The sequence below is a fragment of the Pelophylax lessonae genome (genome assembly GCF_965119305.1).
Source record: "Pelophylax lessonae genome assembly, chromosome: 12".
NCBI lineage: Eukaryota > Metazoa > Chordata > Amphibia > Anura > Ranidae > Pelophylax > Pelophylax lessonae.
Genome location: NC_138779.1, coordinates 192797207 through 192816432, shown reverse-complemented (window position 1 = coordinate 192816432; position 19226 = coordinate 192797207). Strand labels below are relative to the sequence as shown.

General features: G+C 47.4%; 1 protein-coding gene across 3 annotated transcripts in view; it reads right to left on the bottom strand.

The window, feature by feature from the left end:
• GSK3A (glycogen synthase kinase 3 alpha) overlaps positions 1–19226 on the bottom strand; it is an 89001-nt gene that overhangs the window by 47129 nt on the left and 22646 nt on the right. For 2 of the 3 annotated variants that reach the window (XM_082273083.1, XM_082273082.1), the window contains exon 1: positions 13953–14190. The exons of the other annotated variant lie outside the window; for it this stretch is intronic. In XM_082273083.1, the coding sequence (XP_082129209.1) occupies positions 13953–14088 (136 nt within the window). In that variant the 5' untranslated portion in view covers positions 14089–14190. Of the gene's footprint in view, positions 1–13952; positions 14191–19226 lie in introns of those variants that run through there. 3 annotated transcript variants of the gene reach the window in all.

Here is a 19226-nt window from a genome sequence, read left to right as displayed (position 1 = left end):
CACACTGGTGCGATGCAGGAAACACTACAAATCCCGCATCGCACCTGAATCACCGGACGGTTCATATTAACATCTGCAAAACACTGCAGATGTCAATGCAAAGTTAGCGACACCCCCAGATTGGTTCGCAGGGGGAACTGCGAAATGGTACAGAAATCAAGCCAGGGCTTTACTAATTTGTTTGAAATCTAGGTGCCAGCTAAAAAAGTTAGGAGCCAGTTTTTTGTTTTTTTTTCGCGCATGCCGAACGGCCGGCGTCTGTTGAACCGGCTGCCATACACATAGGCCCAATGGCAGACAATTTTTATTGAACCAGCTGATCTTCCCCGGCTTTCGACCTGTGTGTGCTTTGTTTACTTCTTCTGAGAGATATTAAAGGAACACCCCAACCGACATGACCACTTCAGTGATTTGAAATGGTCATGGTGGTAGGAGTAAAACTGCAAATGCTGGGATAAATTCAATTATGTGCTGAGGGCTAGTAGCACCCCTAGGCACATGTGACTGACTGCTGGTGGGTACTGCTGGCAGATATCACTGAGCAGCACTGAAGGAAACATACAGAGCCGATGCTTCCTGTGTCTCTCCTCTCACAGGTGGAGTGCAATTGATATCACTCCGCCTGTGAAAGGACAGAGCCGGAAATGCACAAGAAGCATCGGCTCCGTTCTGTCACAGCTGACAGACAGTTCTTTCTCCTGACATCACAGATCTCCTGCGAGGTGCGGGAGACTCCTGCATGCGGGTCTGGCACTTGCAGGTGACAGGGAGCCGCAGCCCGTATACGGGAGACTCGGGATGTCAGGTCACAAGGCCCCTCCAGCAGTCTAACCCAGGCGTCAGGCCACTAATTCTAGTCGCCAATGTGACCTGGCACCCGGAGTTTGTCGAGCCCTGACCTATGCGATCTGATTCCAGTGCAGACCCAAAAAAGGGTCCTGTACCATTTGTCCTAATGCGATGTGAATTCAGCCAAACTGACAGACTCTGCACAACAATGCAAATCACATGCAATCTGTTCGCACCAGTGTAGACCCAGCCAAAAAAGGTACAGGACCCTTTTTTGGGTCCGCACTGGAATCAGATAGTATGGGTGTTTGATTCTTGTACCATTTTACAGTTAGCACTGCGATCCGCAAACCAATTTGGGGGGGGGGGGGGGGGGTCATTAACTTTACATTGAATTCTGCATCGCTGCGCATATGTCAGTGTGAACAGTCTGCGATCCATGTGCGATGAGGGAACCCACACGGGATTCGCAGGGTATTCCACATCACACCAGTGTGAACTCAGCCTCAATGTAAGCACACAAATATTGTGAAACTGAAAACTTTTCAGGGTTATTTCAATGACTTAACAATCTCCCTCTGGTAAAATGTTACGATTTACTTTTATGCCAGAGTTTACGGTAGAACATTTTCACACAGATACATTGTATCTTTTAACAAACTGGCCAGTACAAGGTTCCCCTCATGGTTACTTTGTACATTAAACTAAAATACCAGCTGCCTACACCAGGTGATAAACAAGTGTGTTTTTAGTGGATTAATTTTTCTCTTTAGTTGGGGTATTTACCTCACATTTTTAACAAAACATGCAGCATTTACCTAGCATTTGATATTTTACTTTGATGAATCACATGCAATCTCAGAAAAATTAGTCGCATGACCTTCATATTTTGAGGGGGCGACGTCTGTACCAGGATAAATTCCTTACTAGCAACCCGACTGCTATTAGAAGTAGCAGAAGGGGATGGGTCCCCCCCCCCACCACCATACTCCTCCGGCAGATCTCCCTCGGTCTCTGCCATCTCGCGCCGAGCGACCAGCCTGCACATCCGACCGGATGGCTGGACAGCCAAGCAAAGCCAGGATCAGCTTTGACTGGGTGTTGATAACTGCAAATCAGAAGCGATGACATCACGTTCGGTTTACTCAGGAACCATCAGTGCAATTTTTAAAAATCTAAACCATTCAAAAAAAAAAAAAAAAAAAAACATCTTGATGTTTTGAATGCTTTTAAGTGCATAGGAGGAATTTGGGGTCTTCTAGAGCTCAGATCTCTCCATAAAGAGTACTTGTCACATGTCTATTGCCCCCTACAGGAGTAGGACACTAGGCAGAAAAAAAAAAAAAAATCAAGCTACGCCTATAGGCAGTCCCAGGGGGGGGGGGGGTATACTACCTCCTATAGGTACTCCGTTTAGTTACAAGCAGTGTCAGAAGAATTACAACTCCACAGAAGGGTGGGAGCTGTGTCCATCAATGAACATCAGAGAAATAGATTTTTACGGTAAGTCAAAACTCCCATTCTCTTTCGTTCACTGATGGACACAGCTCCTGATCTTCATAACCATTAGGACATCGCAAAGCAGTGCCAAACATGAGGTGGGAAAAGCAAAAAAAAAAAAAAATTCCCAAGGCTAAACAGTAGCCAACTGGGCAACAGGAGCTCAGCCAAAACTGGAGCCCACAAAACAAAAAAACACCCTCGAAGACGATCAGGTCCTCTAAACAGCAGCCTGCAAAACCTTGCGGCCAAAAGAAACATCCGCAGATACCAACACATTCACTATATAAAATTTTGTGAAAGTGTGCACCGACGACCAGGTGGCCACCTTGCAAACCTGCGCCACTGACGCCTGATGAGGGAAGGCCCAGGAGGCACTAAGTGCCCGAGCAGAGTGTGCCTTAACAGGGAAAGGAGGAACCTGACCTTTGATGGAATAGGCCTGAATCATCGTCTGTCTGATCCATCTGGAAATGGTCGCAGAGGAAGCGGACAACCCTTTCCGAGGCCCATCCGTGAGCACAAATAGAGAGTCTGACTTCCTGAAAGACTCTGTAGCTGCCAGGTACACCCCGATTTCTCAGACCACATCCAAGGCATGCAAGGCAATTTCCTTCGGATGTTTAGGCCTGGGACACAGGGAAGGCAACAAAATGTGTTCATACAAATGAAAAATCAGAGAAAACCAACCTTTGGAAGAACCACCTTATCTCTGAAACACCAGATAAAGTGGACAGGATAAAGCCACCAGTTCCGACACCCTGCGTGCAGAGGTAATAGCCACCAAAAAAAAAAAAAAAAACAACCACCTTCTGAGACAGTGTAAGCAAGGGAATCTACAGAAGCTTTCTTAATAAGGCGGTTTCTGGATAACCAAAAGCACCAAATTTAGGTCCCAAGGTGGCAACGGAGAGCGCACTGGAGGAACCAAATGTCAAGACACCCTGAAGAAAGGTACACCACAGGGAGTGTGTGGCCAAAGATCATTGGACTACGACCACCAAAGGAGACACCTGTCCCTTGATGGTACTTAAGGCCAATTTCTGTTCAACCCCCCTTTGAAGGAAGGTCAAAACCTGAGCCACAAGAAGGAGCAAGGAGGGACCTCAAGAGACTCACACCATGCAACGTACGTCTTCCACGTACGATGGTAGATCTTCCTAGAAGTAGTTTTCCTAGCTTTTAACAGGGTAAAATCACTAACTCAGATAAACCTCTATCCTTCAGCACCTGGCGTTCAACAGCCAAGCTGTTAAAACCAGCGACTAAAGCAGGATGGAAGATTGGTCCTTGGGACAGCAGATCCTACCTGAGAGGAAGCTTCCAAGGAATGTCAGCGACCAGCTGCACAAGATCAGCCTACAAAGCCTGGCGAGGCCAGTCCGGAAACACTAAGATGACCGGAATCACTTCTGCCTCAATCCTGCATAGAAGTCTTGGCAGAAGCCTGAGCAGAGGGAAGGCTTAAATCAGACACTGACCTCACAGGGCCACCAGCGCATCTGTTGCGTCCGCCAGAGGATCCCGTGACTGAGCCACAAACCTCTAAACCTTTGTTCAGCTGAGATCTACCTTGGGGATGCCCCACCGAAGACAACTGATGAAACTCTTGTGGCTGAAGGGACCACTCCCCATGGAAATCCACCTGCCAGTTTTCCACCCCGGGAATGAGTATGGCAGAGAGGGCTGGAACTAACTGGCTACCTCCAGAGCTGCCAGGACACTTCTCGTGCCCCCCTGGTGAGTGACATAAGCCACAGCCATGGCATTGTTCAATTGAATGTGCACTTGGCCATGGCATTGTTCAATTGAATGTGCACTGGGCATTCCTAAAGATAATCTGCCCAATGGTCCAGACAGTCTGATAGCTTGGAGTTCCAAGACATTGATCGGTAGTCTGGACTCGTCCAGGGTCCACATACCCCTGAGCAGAAAGTTTGTCAAGGACGGCTCCCCAGCCAGACAGGCTGGCATCAGCGGTGACCACTGTCCAATACAAGGGGAGGAAGGAATGGCCCAGACGAAGCCACCATATCAGGAACACCTGTTTCCCGACTCAGCCGGATCTGATTGTCCAGAAACTGCAGTCTTGTACCATTTGGCCAGAATCTTCCTTTGGTTTGCACAGTTCTATTCAAGGTCCCTGCAAACCGCCTTAAAAAAAAAAAAAAAAAAAAAAAGTACACCATCAGGCCCAGCACCCACATGCAAGCCCGGAGGAATGACCAATCTGCTGAACAGCAGGAGATGAATTGCAGCCAGCAATTTCTGGAGTTTGTCCAGAGGAAGGAGCACTCTGGTTAAGGCTGAGTCCAGAGTCAGACTCAAGATAATCCAGTTTTGTGGAAGGAACCAGAGCAGACTTCTGAAAATTCAGAATCCAGCCGAACTCACAGTTTGTATGGTGATCTCCAGGTTTTCCACCAGAACAGTAGGATACTCTGCACGCAGAAGGTCATTGTCCAAGTAGTCCAGTACCGTGATCCCCAGTTAACGGAACAAAGCTAGCATTGGTGCTAAGCACTTTTGTGAAGACCCGAGGAGCAGAGGCGAGACCAAAAGGGTAACGCCACAATATGATAATGCTCCTCTCCCACAGCAAAGCGGAGGAAGTGCTGGTGACAGGCACATATCGCAATGGCTAAGGCCAAGTCCAGAGTCAGAGCCATATAGTCCAGCTTGTGGACGGAAACCAGAGCAGACTTCTGAAATATCAGAATTCAGCCAAACTCCCTCATGCACGTAGGGGGATTTCCAGGTTTTCCACCAGAGCAGTAGGAGACTCCGCTCGCGGAAGGACGACATCCAAGTAGGCCCAGTACCGCAATCCCCCATTGGCATAATGCTGGCACCAGGGCCAACACTTTCTTGAAGACCAGAGGCAAGATCAAAAGGTAACGCCACAAAGGGATAATGCTTCTCTCCCACGCCAAAGCAGAGAAAGCGCTGGAGACCGACAAATATTGGAATGTGAAGGTAAGCATCTTTGATGTCGATAGGGGCAAGAAAATCCCCCTGATGCAGGGATGCCACCACCGTGCGAATGGACTCCATTCTAACTTCTGCACCCCGCACAAAGCAGTTCAGTGCCTTGAGGTCCAGGATTGGACGCACCTTGCCTTCCTTCCTGGGAGCTGTAAACAGGTTTGAGTAAAAACCCTGAAAAAACATTCCAAAATCGGAACCTAGACAATCACCCCTTGAAGTAATGGGTCCTGTACCACCCCAAACAGACCCTTTAAGCGGTCCGGGGACAGATGCAAGTTGGAAGGAAAGAACCTTGCCAGGGGACAAGAGCGAAACTCGATCTTGTAGCCGGACCAAATAACTTATGGCACTTTTCCACTGCAAGTACCGGCTCGGCTCTACTCGGCCCGGTTTGCTTTTCCACTGCTGGTACCGCATGGTACGGTGTTGGAACGGTTCGGTACGGTATGGTTTGCTTTTCCACTAAAGTAGTACTAAAGTTAAGTGGGTGGGATAACAACGATTCTCTGACCAATCAGTGGCTAGTAGTGACTGCATGCAAAGGATTGTGGGATATGGTACCTCTTGGAACCACAATCAAGGTGGTACTGTTTTTGAGAGCCGTACCGTTTGGTTCCATGCAATGGAAAAGCGCCGCCGTACCGTACCGAACCGTTCCTACACTATACCATGCGGTACCAGCAGTGGAAAAGCACAAAAGCGAGCCGAACCTTTCGGTTCCATGCAGTGGAAAAGCGCCATATGGACCCACTTGTCTTGTACCAGGGGAGTCTCTGGGTACTGAAACCAGTGAAGACATCCCCCCCCACCCTCGTTACAGGTAATAGCGCACCTTCATGCTGAAGGAGCCTTGTCTGCGGGTCTAAAGAAGCCTGCTCTAAACTAGCAGACCAGGTTCAGTTGTAAGGATTTGAGCCCTTGTCAGTTGACCCTGAGGGAAGGAAGACCCTTGCTCTTAGTAGACTGCGGAAGAAAGATACTCTTCCTCCCCTGCGAGACCTTTAATGTCATCCAGGGCAGCCCCAAACAGGCCATCTCCTTGATAGGGTAGATAAGTGAAGGCCTTTTTAGAAGTCTGGTCTGCAGACCAGCATTTGAGCTAAAAGACATGCCGAAGGACCACTGCCAAAATGGATAGTCGAGCCACTAGGGGAGCTGCAGCCAAAGGAAGCATCACAGATAAACTGCAGCCCCTAGACCAGCTGGTCCGCCAGCTCAGCAAACGCAGGGGGCAGATGTTCTCCCTCCAGGTCACAGCGTAAAAGCTTAGCCCACTCGGTCAGAGTTTGCGACACCAGGGCAATGGTGAATACCAGTCTCAGTGCCGAACCAGTCAGAGTGTAAATATTGCAGGCCACAGCCTCTGCCTTCTTGTCAGCCAGATCCTTAAATGCCAGGGACTATTCAACCAAAATTTATGGTTGCCTGGTTAAATCTGGAAACTGGAGGGTCCACTACTGGTGAACAGTCCACTTCTTAATAAGGGACTCCTCATACGGGTAAGGCCTAGAAAATAGCTTAGGGACCCTTTGGGCGTCCCCACTTTTTAGCGACAATTTTGTCAAAATAGGCAGAGAAAGTAAACCTTTGCAGTTCTGGATGGCTTGTGAGTGCCAAAGGTAACCTGCGCCTCCGTCGCAGCTGTGTCCTCCATCTTCAGGGTCTCGCGCACAGATACAATCAGTGAGTCCACCAGTGACTTTTCATGCACGGTTGCAGATGTGGCGGCATCATCCTCACGGTCAGATGATTCCGGGGGCGTGGTTGCAGACCCAGCAGGTTGACCCATGTCCGCGGCAGCCAAATCAGATTCAGGATCTGATAAGACAGATAAGGCAGAGGAGGGGGCTTTTTGCTAGCCCGTCGCCTGAAAGTCACCTCCACCCAGGACACAAAGGAATCCAGGACTGCCATCAGTGCATCGATGGATGGTTGGGAAGCAGCCTCAGAGGAGGATCAGGTGGGGAGATGTGCTCCATAAACTCCATGAGTCACAAGGGGTATCTCACAAAAAAGGTGTACAACACTGCAAGTGATAACCCCCACCGTGCTGACAGCACCACCCGGTCGCCAGGCACAAAGCAATCCTCAGCAGAGAGGGAGAGAACCACGGACTCTCTACCCAGTAGAAACCGGCACCTGCAGCCACCATGATAATCTGCACTATACTTGTGGCGACCCAGAAGTGAAAGGATCCAAAGTCAGCACCAGGGGATGAGGAGAGGATCCCACCGTCAAAATTGCCACCCACATGGCTCAACTGTCACGGCCGACATTTTCAATAGCAAACCACTGCGAAGTGATTGCCGGACTACACAAACATGGCTTCCGCTAATAGAAACACACAAGTTACAACAAAATGGCAGCACCACGAGCCTTCCAGGGTACTAAGAGAGACTCCTAGGCCTCAAGGACAGACCCAGGTAGGTTAGGGGGCCCTGGCAGAAGCCTTCACCAGATTCACCCCCTCCCCCCTGCACAGCCGATCATCCAGTCCCTGGCGGCGCACCCCCCCTATTGCCAGTATAGCGCCCTGCCCCCACCTCAGGAGATGGACCAGACCACCCAAACAGCCTTACGGGAAGGTGGGGAATGCAAAGGTCCAACTGTCCCAAAGAGGGGCCCACATCCACCCCAAAACCCTCCAGGGGGAAATATGGGGGGGGGGGCGGCGGTCAGCCAGGAGGAACGCTGCGACTAGAGACCGGTCGTATGCAACCTTATGGAGGAGGAGTTTAACTCACAGGCGAGCCCCCGTCCAGTGGCGCTGAGGTCTGCGCGTGCTCGCTGTCCAGACTGGGGTGACCACTGGATTTAGATTATCCAGATAGTTGCCCAGTCCGGCAGTGGATTGTAGATTTCACAGGAAAAATCCAGGAGAAAAAAAAATTTCTTTCTAAAGAAAAATTTTCAGGACCAGAGATCCCAGCAAGAAACTAGGTCCTTACTCCTCAATAGGCAGAGGAAAAAAAAAAAAAAAAAAAAGTACCTATAGCAGGGAAAGTATAACCCCTGGGACTGCCCATAGGCGTAGCCAGATTTTTTTTCTGCCTAGTGCCCTACTCCTGTAGGAGGCAGTATAACCAATGGTTCTGAAGATCAGGAGCTGTGTCAGTCAATGAACAAAAAAAAAAAAGCGCCTCCACCCTTTCGTGCAAAAGCCACTGTGCATCAGTCCCGCACGCATGCAAACAGCGATCGTCCCACACATGAGGTAACACTGCAAATGTGGAAAGTAATTCTAGGACTAGACCCCCTGTGTAAATATAAAGTGGTAACCTGTAAAGGCTTTTAAAGCAGGACTCGACAAATCCCGGGCGCCAGGTCGCATTTGCGACTAGAATTAGCGACCTGGCGCCTGGGGTGCCCTGCTTGAGCTGTCCTGTCCCTTTTGCGCCCCCCACCTCCTCTTCGAGTTCACGGACTTCCGCGCCGTCCAGAAATTTAGTCCCCGGCTTTTCGGCCTTCTGTGAGATGAGAAGCTAGGGGAACTGGCGCCCTCTTGTGGTGGCCGGGAGTAATGCATGTTCTCAATGCCTTTTCTTCTCCTTCCAAAGAGGAGAAGAGAGGGAAGTTTTTTAAGGCTTCATCTCTCTGTCCAGTTACCTTTGCTTAAAAGGTAAGTGGACAGGGAGTGTGGTTATTATTAATTTATTTTTTAAATGTAAAAAAAATAAAAAAATGTTTTTTTTTTTTTTTAATAAGAATTGAAGAAAAAAAAAAAAAAAACTATATATATATATATATATATATATATATATATATATATATATATATATATATATATATATATATATATATATATCTCTTTTTTATTTTTTTTTCCTCATCGCCGTGCCACAGCCGAAGGCCCCTTTCACACGGGCTATCTGATCAGGTCCGCCTGTCAGTTTTTCAGGCAGACCTGATCGGACCGTTCAGTCTCCTCTATGGAGCAGTAATCTGCCGCCATCTGACCCTGCCCGCCAAAAACAGACGGATGGTGGTTCTATTTTCTATCCATCCCGTGGATCCGATCAGATGGCATCGGATGGAAAGAGACAGACAGTCTGTTTCCATCCAATTGCGCTATATAGGAGAGTGGGGTTCTAGTAGTATTTATGTGTAAATTTAGTATCAGTTTTATTAAATAAAGCTTAGGTTGTTAGTTTAAAAAAAAAAAAAAAACTGGCTCCTAACTTTTTTAGCTGGCTCCTAGATTTCAGGCAAATTTGTCAAGCCCTGTTTTAAAGCATCACCTATAGATATTAAAATGTACTTAGTTTATCCCCATTGCACTGGTGTGCATAATTTTACCGCCGCTAGGGTGCTACAGATTTAGATATTTGGGGAGGTACCCCGATTTTAGACTTGCCTAGGGCAGCGCAATATTAAAATACACCACTGCATATCACATATGGAATCCTTTAGTGAATTGAACTCCGAGGGCCTTAAACGAGGGCTGAAGACTGTTCTGAGTGGTAATCGACTTGGACAGGCTGCAGGGATAGATGCTGTACCCGTTTCCCCTGGGGGGCAAAGCAGCTAGACACCCTCACGTGCTTTACACACTTACAGCATTTTTCATCAATGCAGTACACACAGATGGTTCACAGCTGTGCATTGCGCTGCTTCGTTGCTCTGGGTGCCATTTCCAATAAATGGCACCGGAGTCAGTTTTGTGCATTACTTTGCATTTTAACAGAATGCACAAATGTGAATCCGGCTTAAAGAGTTATTAAATGTTCAATCATAAAAAAAAAATACTGCCGTAAACCTCAGCCTTTGCCATGTTTGCAGTGTGGGCAGTTATTGGTGTTGGGTTGATGACTGAGCAGCAGTAACAGGAGGAAGGTCGACTTTCAGCATATCTTTCAGAGGACCTGGAAGGTGACAACGCACCCAAAATACAGCATGGAGAACTTTTGTGCCACTGCAATATGAACGGCTGTCACACAGGAGTCTCACTTCCGGTCACTGTGATGTCCATACATAAAATGGGGTGGGCACGGCTGTCACACAGAGGAGTCTCACTTCCTGTCACTGATGTCCATACATGAAATGGGGGGGGCACGGCTGTCACACAGAGGAGTCTCACTTCTGGTCACTGACGTCCATACATGAAATGGGGGGGGGGGGCACGGCTGTCACACAGAGTAATCTCACTTCTGGTCACTGACGTCCATACATGAAATGGGGGGGGCACGGCTGTCGCACAGAGGAGTCTCACTTCCTGTCACTGATGTCCATACATGAAATGGGGGGGCACGGCTGTCACACAGAGGAGTCTCACTTCTGGTCACTGACGTCCATACATGAAATGGGGGGGCACGGCTGTCACACAGAGGAGTCTCACTTCTGGTCACTGACGTCCATACATGAATTGGGGGGGCACGGCTGTCACACAGTCTCACTTCTGGTCACTGTGACGTCCATACATAAAATGGGGGGGGGCACGGCTGTCACACAGAGGAGTCTCACTTTGTCACTGACGTCCATACATGAAATGGGGGGGCACGGCTGTCACACAGAGGAGTCTCACTTCCTGTCACTGATGTCCATACAAGAAATGGGGGGGGGGGGCACGGCTGTCACACAGAGGAGTCTCACTTACGTCCATACATGAAATGGGGGGGCACGGCTGCTGTCGCACAGAGGAGTCTCACTTCCTGTCACTGTGACATCCATACATGAAATGGGGGGGCACGGCTGTCACACAGAGGAGTCTCACTTTCTGTCACTGACGTCCATACATGAAATGGGGGGGCACGGCTATCACACAGAGGAGTCTCACTTATTGTCACTGTGATGTCCATACATGAAATGGGGGGGGGGGGGGCACGGCTGTCACACAGAGGAGTCTCACTTACGTCCATACATGAAATGGGGGGGCACGGCTGCTGTCGCACAGAGGAGTCTCACTTCCTGTCACTGTGACATCCATACATGAAATGGGGGGGGCACGGCTGTCACACAGAGGAGTCTCACTTATTGTCACTGTGATGTCCATACATGAAATGGGGGGGCACGGCCGTCACACAGAGGAGTCTCACTTCTGGTCACTGACGTCCATACATGAAATGGGGGGGCACAGCTGTCACACAGTCACTTCCGGTCACTAAGATATTCCTACATGAAAATCGGGGCTGATATTAGAAAAGTCTCACTCCCTGTCAGCGCAATGTCCATACATGAACTGGGGGGGGGGGGGGCACAGCTGTCACACACAGGAGTCTCACTTCCAGTCACTAAGATATTCCTACATGAAATTGGGCAGATATTAGAAAAGTCTCACTTCCTGTCACTGATTTTCATACAAAAAAAATGGGGATATGGTTGTCACCAAACAGGATAGGGTCTCCTATACTTACCGAGATACCCACACATGAACCTGGGACTGCTAGAAGCAATGTTTGAGAGCACCCAAGCACGCAGGCTCTTGAAATTGGTTAGATTTTGGTCTGACCACATTGGGTAAATTTTCTCAGTTCTTGTAACCACAATGCACATGCAATGATGATATGGTTGTCACCAAACAGCAATATGGTCAGACTTCCTACTATCACACTAAAGGGGAGTGCATCCCCCATTGGAGACATTTCCCATCACTTCCTGCCAGGAAAGGAAGGCCAATCTCCCCTCTGGGGACATAGAGGGCTAGAACCTGATGGAGGATGTGACACTTCCTGTCTCTGTCCTAAACAATTCAGGAAGCAATAGCTACAGTTTGGATTTAAGAGAACTTGTTAGCGGATGATTCCAGGGTGCAGAACAATGGAGGCATTTTATAATGAAATGTCTGATCAGGTGACAATAACTCGCACAAGGTGCTGGTGAAGAGGCAGTACTACTCCAGGTAAGGTCCACTGAGTCCAACACCCCGTACACCTCCAGTGTGAGCCAGCCCAGTCCTCACACCTGTGCTGTGATCAGAAGAAAAGTCCTGATGGCAGCACTGAAACATCGAGACGCACTTTATTAATCTTTAATGGACTAGCAGAAAAAAAAAAAAAAAACACCAAACAAAACCACACTGGGGGGGTTCAAGCGTTTCATGATAACCTCCATGCTTAACCATAACCAGTTATGAGTTTAGAGCGAGAAGCGTGCGTAAAGTGGATCTCAGTGTTTTAGCGCCGCATCCGGACTTCTCTTCTGATCAGGAGTCTATTATGTTTTATCACTGACCCCCCCCCCCCCCACCAATGATACCTGGATGGAATGACCAGAACATGTTTACTCCACAGACACCGAGACCCTTCCATACTGACTATTCACAACAGGAAAAAAATGAACCCCCACATTTGCGGTCAGTTTTACATTGCAACAAGGGCATATTTAAAACCCAGGCCCATCTTCAGACCACACCCTGAGTGATCACCAGAGAAAAAATAAATAAATTATATATGCGTTCCAGGGGCCACCTTCGGGCCAGATCTCCAACGATGGTGACATATTCCTGGGGCCCCCCCTTTCTCAGTGGCTGATCCCCCAGCCCATCCTCCTTGGTGACCCCAATCCCTGGCTTTGGGGGGGGGGGGCCACCTTCCTGGGGGCTGGTCTCTCAGCGCCAGGAGAATTTTCCAGAGTTGCCGGATGTGCAAGGTATGGGGCTATTTCCCGGGGCCTCCAAATTCTCTGGGGGGGGCACCCTCCTGGTGACACCAATCCCCAGCTCTACAGGGGGGGCGCACCCTCCTGGTAACCCCAATCCCCAGCTTTGTGGGGGCGCACCCTCCTGGTAACCCCAATCCCCAGCTCTGCAGTGGGGGGGGACCCTCCTGGTGACCACAATCCCCAGCTCTGGGGGGGCGCACCCTCCTGGTAACCCCAATCCCCAGCTCTGGGGGGGGGGGGGGGAGAACCCTCCTGGTAACCCCAATCCCCAGCTCTGGGGGGGGGCGCACCCTACTGGTGACCCCAATCCCCAGCTCTGGGGGGGGGAGAGAACCCTCCTGGTGACCCCAATCCCCAGCTCTGGGGGGGCACACCCTCCTGGTGACCCCAATCCCCAGCTCTGGGGGGGGGCACACCCTCCTGGTGACCCCAATCCCCAGCTCTGGGGGGGGGGAGAGAACCCTCCTGGTGACCCCAATCCCCAGCTCTGGGGGGGGCACACCCTCCTGGTGACCCCAATCCCCAGCTCTGGGGGGGGGGCACACCCTCCTGGTGACCCCAATCCCCAGCTCTGGGGGGGGGGAGAGAACCCTCCTGGTGACCCCAATCCCCAGCTCTGGGGGGGCACACCCTCCTGGTGACCCCAATCCCTAGCTCTGGGGGGGGGGCACCCTCCTGGTGACCCCAATCCCCAGCTCTGGGGGGGGGGGAACCCTCTTGGTGACCCCAATCCCCAGCTCTAAGGGGGGCCCCCTTCTGGTGACCCCAATCCCCAGCTCTGAGGGGGGGGCACCCTCCTGGTGACCTAAAATCCCTGGGGCGATTTCCAGGATCACTCAGCACCTCCTCCTGGTGGTAAGTATGAGTATAGTCCTCCCAGAACCATAGAGTGAGGAGAAGTCCTCTAACCTGGAAGATTTCTATAACAAGGACATTGCATTCCAGAGACACCAGTCCCAGCACAGGGACCTCTCCTGGGCCCACAACACATATATAAATAAGGTCGCCGACCCCCCCTCCCTCTCCACCCCCCCGCCGCCATATTGGCACAGCCCCCCTCCCCTCCCTCAGGTACTCACTGCCCAGCTTGATGGCGCTGAAGCCGGCAGGCACAGAGGCGGCTCCTCCCGCTGCTCCTCCGGGGGGGCCCTTGGCAGCTCCACCCTGGGCCGGGTCACCGAAGGCCTCGGGCCGGGCCCGGTTGGCGCCGCTCATACTGAGGAGCGAGGAGAGCAGACGCTGAATGGTGCCGCCACACACACACACACACACACTCCCGGGCCGCGCAGCTTCCTGGGAACCTGAGTCCTCTCCTCCGATCCGCCAATCAGCGCTAGACGACCTCCTAACTACAACTCCCAGCCTGCCCCGCGACACCACACAGGAACGGGGAGCGGGGAATTATGGGCGACCGAGTGCGTGAACTACCAGAGAGGTGACGACGAGAGACTACATTTCCCAGGGTGCCACTGGACAGGAGGGCGGCGACAGAGTGCGCCCTCTGCTGTCCAGAGTGTATAACACCACAAAGTGAAAGACGATTTATTCTTCCTATCCAAAGTCACAGGAGAGGGACAGGAACAAACTAAAACTAATAATGCATATTCCACATCAGATAACATGGAGAAATGGCAACTAGAAAAACAAAATATAATATATATATATTTTTTATATTATATTTTGTTTTTCTAGTTGCCATTTCTCCATTTTATCTGATGTGGAATGTGCATTATTAGTTTTAGTTTGTTCCTGTCCCTCTCCTGTGATATATATTATGATAGATTTTATTATATTAAAACGTTCATTCTTTTCATTTTAATGTATTTACTTTCATTACTTACATTTTTTTAAACTTTTTTTTTTTTTTTTTTTAACTAATCATATATACATATTACACACAAACTTTTTAGTAGATGTTTATCCTAATTTTTAATTTTAGGTCCGAATATATATATATATATATATATATATATATATATATATATATATATATATATATATATATATATATATATATATATATATATATATATATATATATATATATATATATATATATATATATATATATATATATATATATATATATAAAAAAAACTTACATGGAGGAGTGAAAAATGGAGTAACTACAATAGAATATAAAAATATATGATTATGAATGTATGCATCTTATAAAAGCAAATATAACTAAATGCTAGCAAAATAGCAACTATAGACATATGAGAGGAGACACCATGATAGTAGCAATACACATTACACCAATTAACTAATTATTAAATATAGAAAGTAAATAAAGTAATTTCTTATTTTATTTCACAAACCATGGAATGATAAAGGAGTAATAATGGTGATCGTTGATAATTCATTCAATGCTCTTATAATATCCAAACGATCTTCTCTTTCAATACCTTTTACATTTAAATCCTAGATACGAATACAGTAAAACCTTGGATTGCGAGCATAATTCGTTCCGGAAGCATGCTTGTAATCCAAAGCACTCTTATATCAAAGCAAATTTCCCCATAAGAAATAATGGAAACTCAGATGATTCGTTCCACAACCATTTATTCATAAGTCCTTCAGTTTATAGTCCATATAAAAAGATTATAGCATTGCAATAGGTTATATAACCATAAAATGTCCATCCACAAATAGCCGCTTCCACAAGGGGATTAGAAGCAAAATCCAGCAGGAGCTACAGAGTATCAAAGAGAAGAGAGGCGCCTCTAAGTGTAGCAATATGGTTCCATTTAATGAAGGTACAACATTTAGCAACTCACATGGTTAATGAATAAAACAGGCACATCTAAGTATGCAGGCATTCGGGGTAAAGCTGTCCACATAGACTATCTTCTGCACCACCGGCTGCCAGTCTGTAATCCTGACCGGGAAGACCACCCTGCAGTAAAGGGATCTGAAAGCGAGGGGCAGCATGGAAGGGATGACGTAGATGGTGGTGCGGAGGATGGTCTATGTGGACAGCTTTACCCCGGATGCCTGAATCCTTAGATGTGCCTGTTCCAATCATCAACCATGTGAGTTGCTAAATGTTGTACCTTCATTAAATGTAACCATATTGTTACACTTAGAGGCGCCTCTCTTCTCTTTTATACTCAGCTGTGACTTGAGGCTACTTGTATATCAAGACATCGCTTGTAAACCAAGTCAAAATTTATTTGAAAATTTTGCTTGTCTTGCAAAGCGCTCTTAAACCAAGTTACTCTCAAACCAAGGTTTTACTGTAGATCAATATATTTAAAAATGCATAATTTAATCATAACCAGATTAAAACCTATATAAAAGCAATCAAAATCATGAAAAAAAATATTACATATTATTAAACTAAAAATAGATTTTATCACTATTTAGGTCTCCTCCCGGATTCATGATCTTTTTATTTTAGTAGTTTCCCATTCTTGCTTTGTATTTAATGTATATTCCATTTTCTTATGGTTATTCATCTTATTTACTGGTCTTAACATATCCAATCATGCTATAATGGATTACCCCATTTCATTTAGAGCCCATTCACACTAGCGCGACTTGTGAGGCAACTTGTGTTGCCCCAGGTAGCTTGACATAACAAAAGCAATGTTAATCAATCAGTGCCGTCTTAATTGGCACTACTGAAGTCGCTCCGACTTCAGAAAAGGGTCCTGTACTACTGAGGCGACCCGTGATCCGACTGTCCCATATACTTCGCCTCCTTATCTTAATTGACACGACTTGTTATTAGACTTTCCAGGAAGAAGAAAGATTAGCCAGGCATTCCCCACAGACAAAGTCGCCTGTCTCTTCAAAGTAGTTCCCAAGTCTCTTCCCAAGTCTCTTCCCAAGTCTCTTCCCAAGTCTCTTCCCAAGTCTCTTCCCAAGTCTCTTCCCAAGTCTCTAAACAAGTCTCTAAACAAGTCTCTTCCCAAGTCTCTAAACAAGTCTCTTCCCAAGTCTCTAAACAAGTCTCTAAACAAGTCTCTTCCCAAGTCTCTAAACAAGTCTCTAAACAAGTCTCTAAACAAGTCTCTAAACAAGTCTCTAAACAAGTCTCTAAACAAGTCTCTAAACAAGTCTCTAAACAAGTCTCTAAACAAGTCTCTAAACAAGTCTCTAAACAAGTCTCTAAACAAGTCTCTAAACAAGTCTCTAAACAAGTCTCTAAACAAGTCTCTAAACAAGTCTCTAAACAAGTCTCTAAACAAGTCTCTAAACAAGTCTCTAAACAAGTCTCTAAACAAGTCTCTAAACAAGTCACGGGCGACTTTCTGGTAGTGGTAGTGTGAACCAGCTCTTATGGTTCCTCAATAACAATATACTAAAAGATTACAATTTAAAAAAATGTGAATCTAAACAAACGATTCTGTCTAAGGGCTCTTTCACACGGGTGTTCAGTTTTTTTTGCCCGATCAGGTCCTTTTTTTTTTTAAACGGACACGGATGACACTTGTCATCCGGCCCGTCTGTCCGTTTTTCATCCCATCCGTTTGCGGATGAAAAACGGACATAATGTATCTCTATGTAAATACGGATGTCAGCGGATGACCATCCGCTGACATCCATTTTTCGTCCGTTCAGTTCTTTTGAACGGAAGAGAACCCTATTTTTTCTTCCGTTCAAAAAACGGAACGGACGCGAAAACGGATGTCAGTGGTGTCATCTGCTGACATCCGTATTTACATAGAGATACATTATGTCCGTTTTTCATCCGCAAACGGATGGGATGAAAACCGGACAGACGGACCGGATGACACAAGTGTCATCCGTGTTCGTTTAAAAAAAAAAAAGGACCCGATCGGGCAAAAAAAAAACTGAACGCCTGTGTGAAAGAGCCCTAATGTGTATTATCAATAGTGAGGACTCCCCTACGTTATATTTTGGGTTTATACTTCTAATGCCTATAGCACCATTTCCTGCAACCCTCAATATAAAGTGTTATAGGCATTAGAAGTATAAACCCAAAATATAACGTAGGGGAGTCCTCACTATTGATAATACACATTAGACAGAATCGTTTATGTTTAGATTCACATTTTTTTAAATTGTAATATTTTAGTATATAATGGTTATTTAAGAACCATAAATGAAATGATGAAATGGAGTAATCAATATAGCATGAGTGGATATTTTAAGACCAGTAAATGAATAAATAAGATGAACAACCATAAGAAAATAGAATATACATGAAATACAAAGCTGGAATAATGGGGAACTATTAACAAACAAGATCATAAGTGTTATTTCCCCATCAACACAGACAGACAGTGTTGACAGGGGAATCCCCCGTCAAGTCATTGTATTCTCCAACCATGGGGGGGCGGGGGGACCTCCCTGCCGGGAGAAGATAGGAGTTTTGCTTGGATTATATAGCAACCGCTAGAAATAATCACATGTAAGATCCAGCAGGTTGGTTTGTACCCAAGTTGATTGGGAATGTTTTATAGCAGAAAGTAAAAAATATTCCTTTTCAAAATTGTGTTTTTTTGTTTATAGCACAAAACTGCAGAAGTGATCAAATACCATCAAAAGAAAGCTCTATTTGTGGGGGGGGGGAGGGGGGGTGACTTAAATTTTCAAGTTGAAGTGGTTAAAATAACAAATCGTTATACTTGCCTGCTCTGTGGAATGGTTTAGCACAGAGCAGCCCAGATCCTCCTTCTCCGGTTCCCCGCCAGCACGCCTCGCCCCACCCACTGCCGAGTTTACTAAGGGGGCACCAAAGCCAAGTTGCTGCTCTGTGTCCATTCAGACACGGAGCCGCGGCTTTGCCCACCCATTCTTCATTGGCTCCCTGACTTGGATTGACAGCAGCAGGAGCCAATGGCGCCAGCTGCTGTCTCAGCCAATGAGGGAAAGTCCCGGGACAGCCAAGACCCTCACGCAACATCGCTGGATCCAGATGGGGGCTCAGGTAAGTATTAGGGGGGCTGCTGCACAAAGGTTTATCTTAACACATAGAATACACAAGATGAAAAACCTGGGGGCGTGGCTTGGAGTAAGCGGTTCACTAGATCCGGAGCTCCGAGACCCCTCGCACATCCTGCCATCCATCCTGCACCGATACACAGTTAAATGTCACCGCTGCCATCCTTGTGACCTCATGCTTCTCCTCGGCTGGAAAAATTGTGAAAATAGGGTAGAGTAAAGCGCCGCCTATGACCGGGAAGATGGACAGATTTCTCAGGCAAGATGGCGCCAGTGGCCTTCCCTCCTCTGCGCCTGCCAGCACCTCACCTCCTCCATTACGCACACAGGAAGACTCAGCTCATTCCTCTCCGGACATGCCCGACCTATCCTACACTGCTGCATGGTTTGCTGATAATGCTCTGAAACCAGCTGAATCAGGTGAGTCAGACCTATCT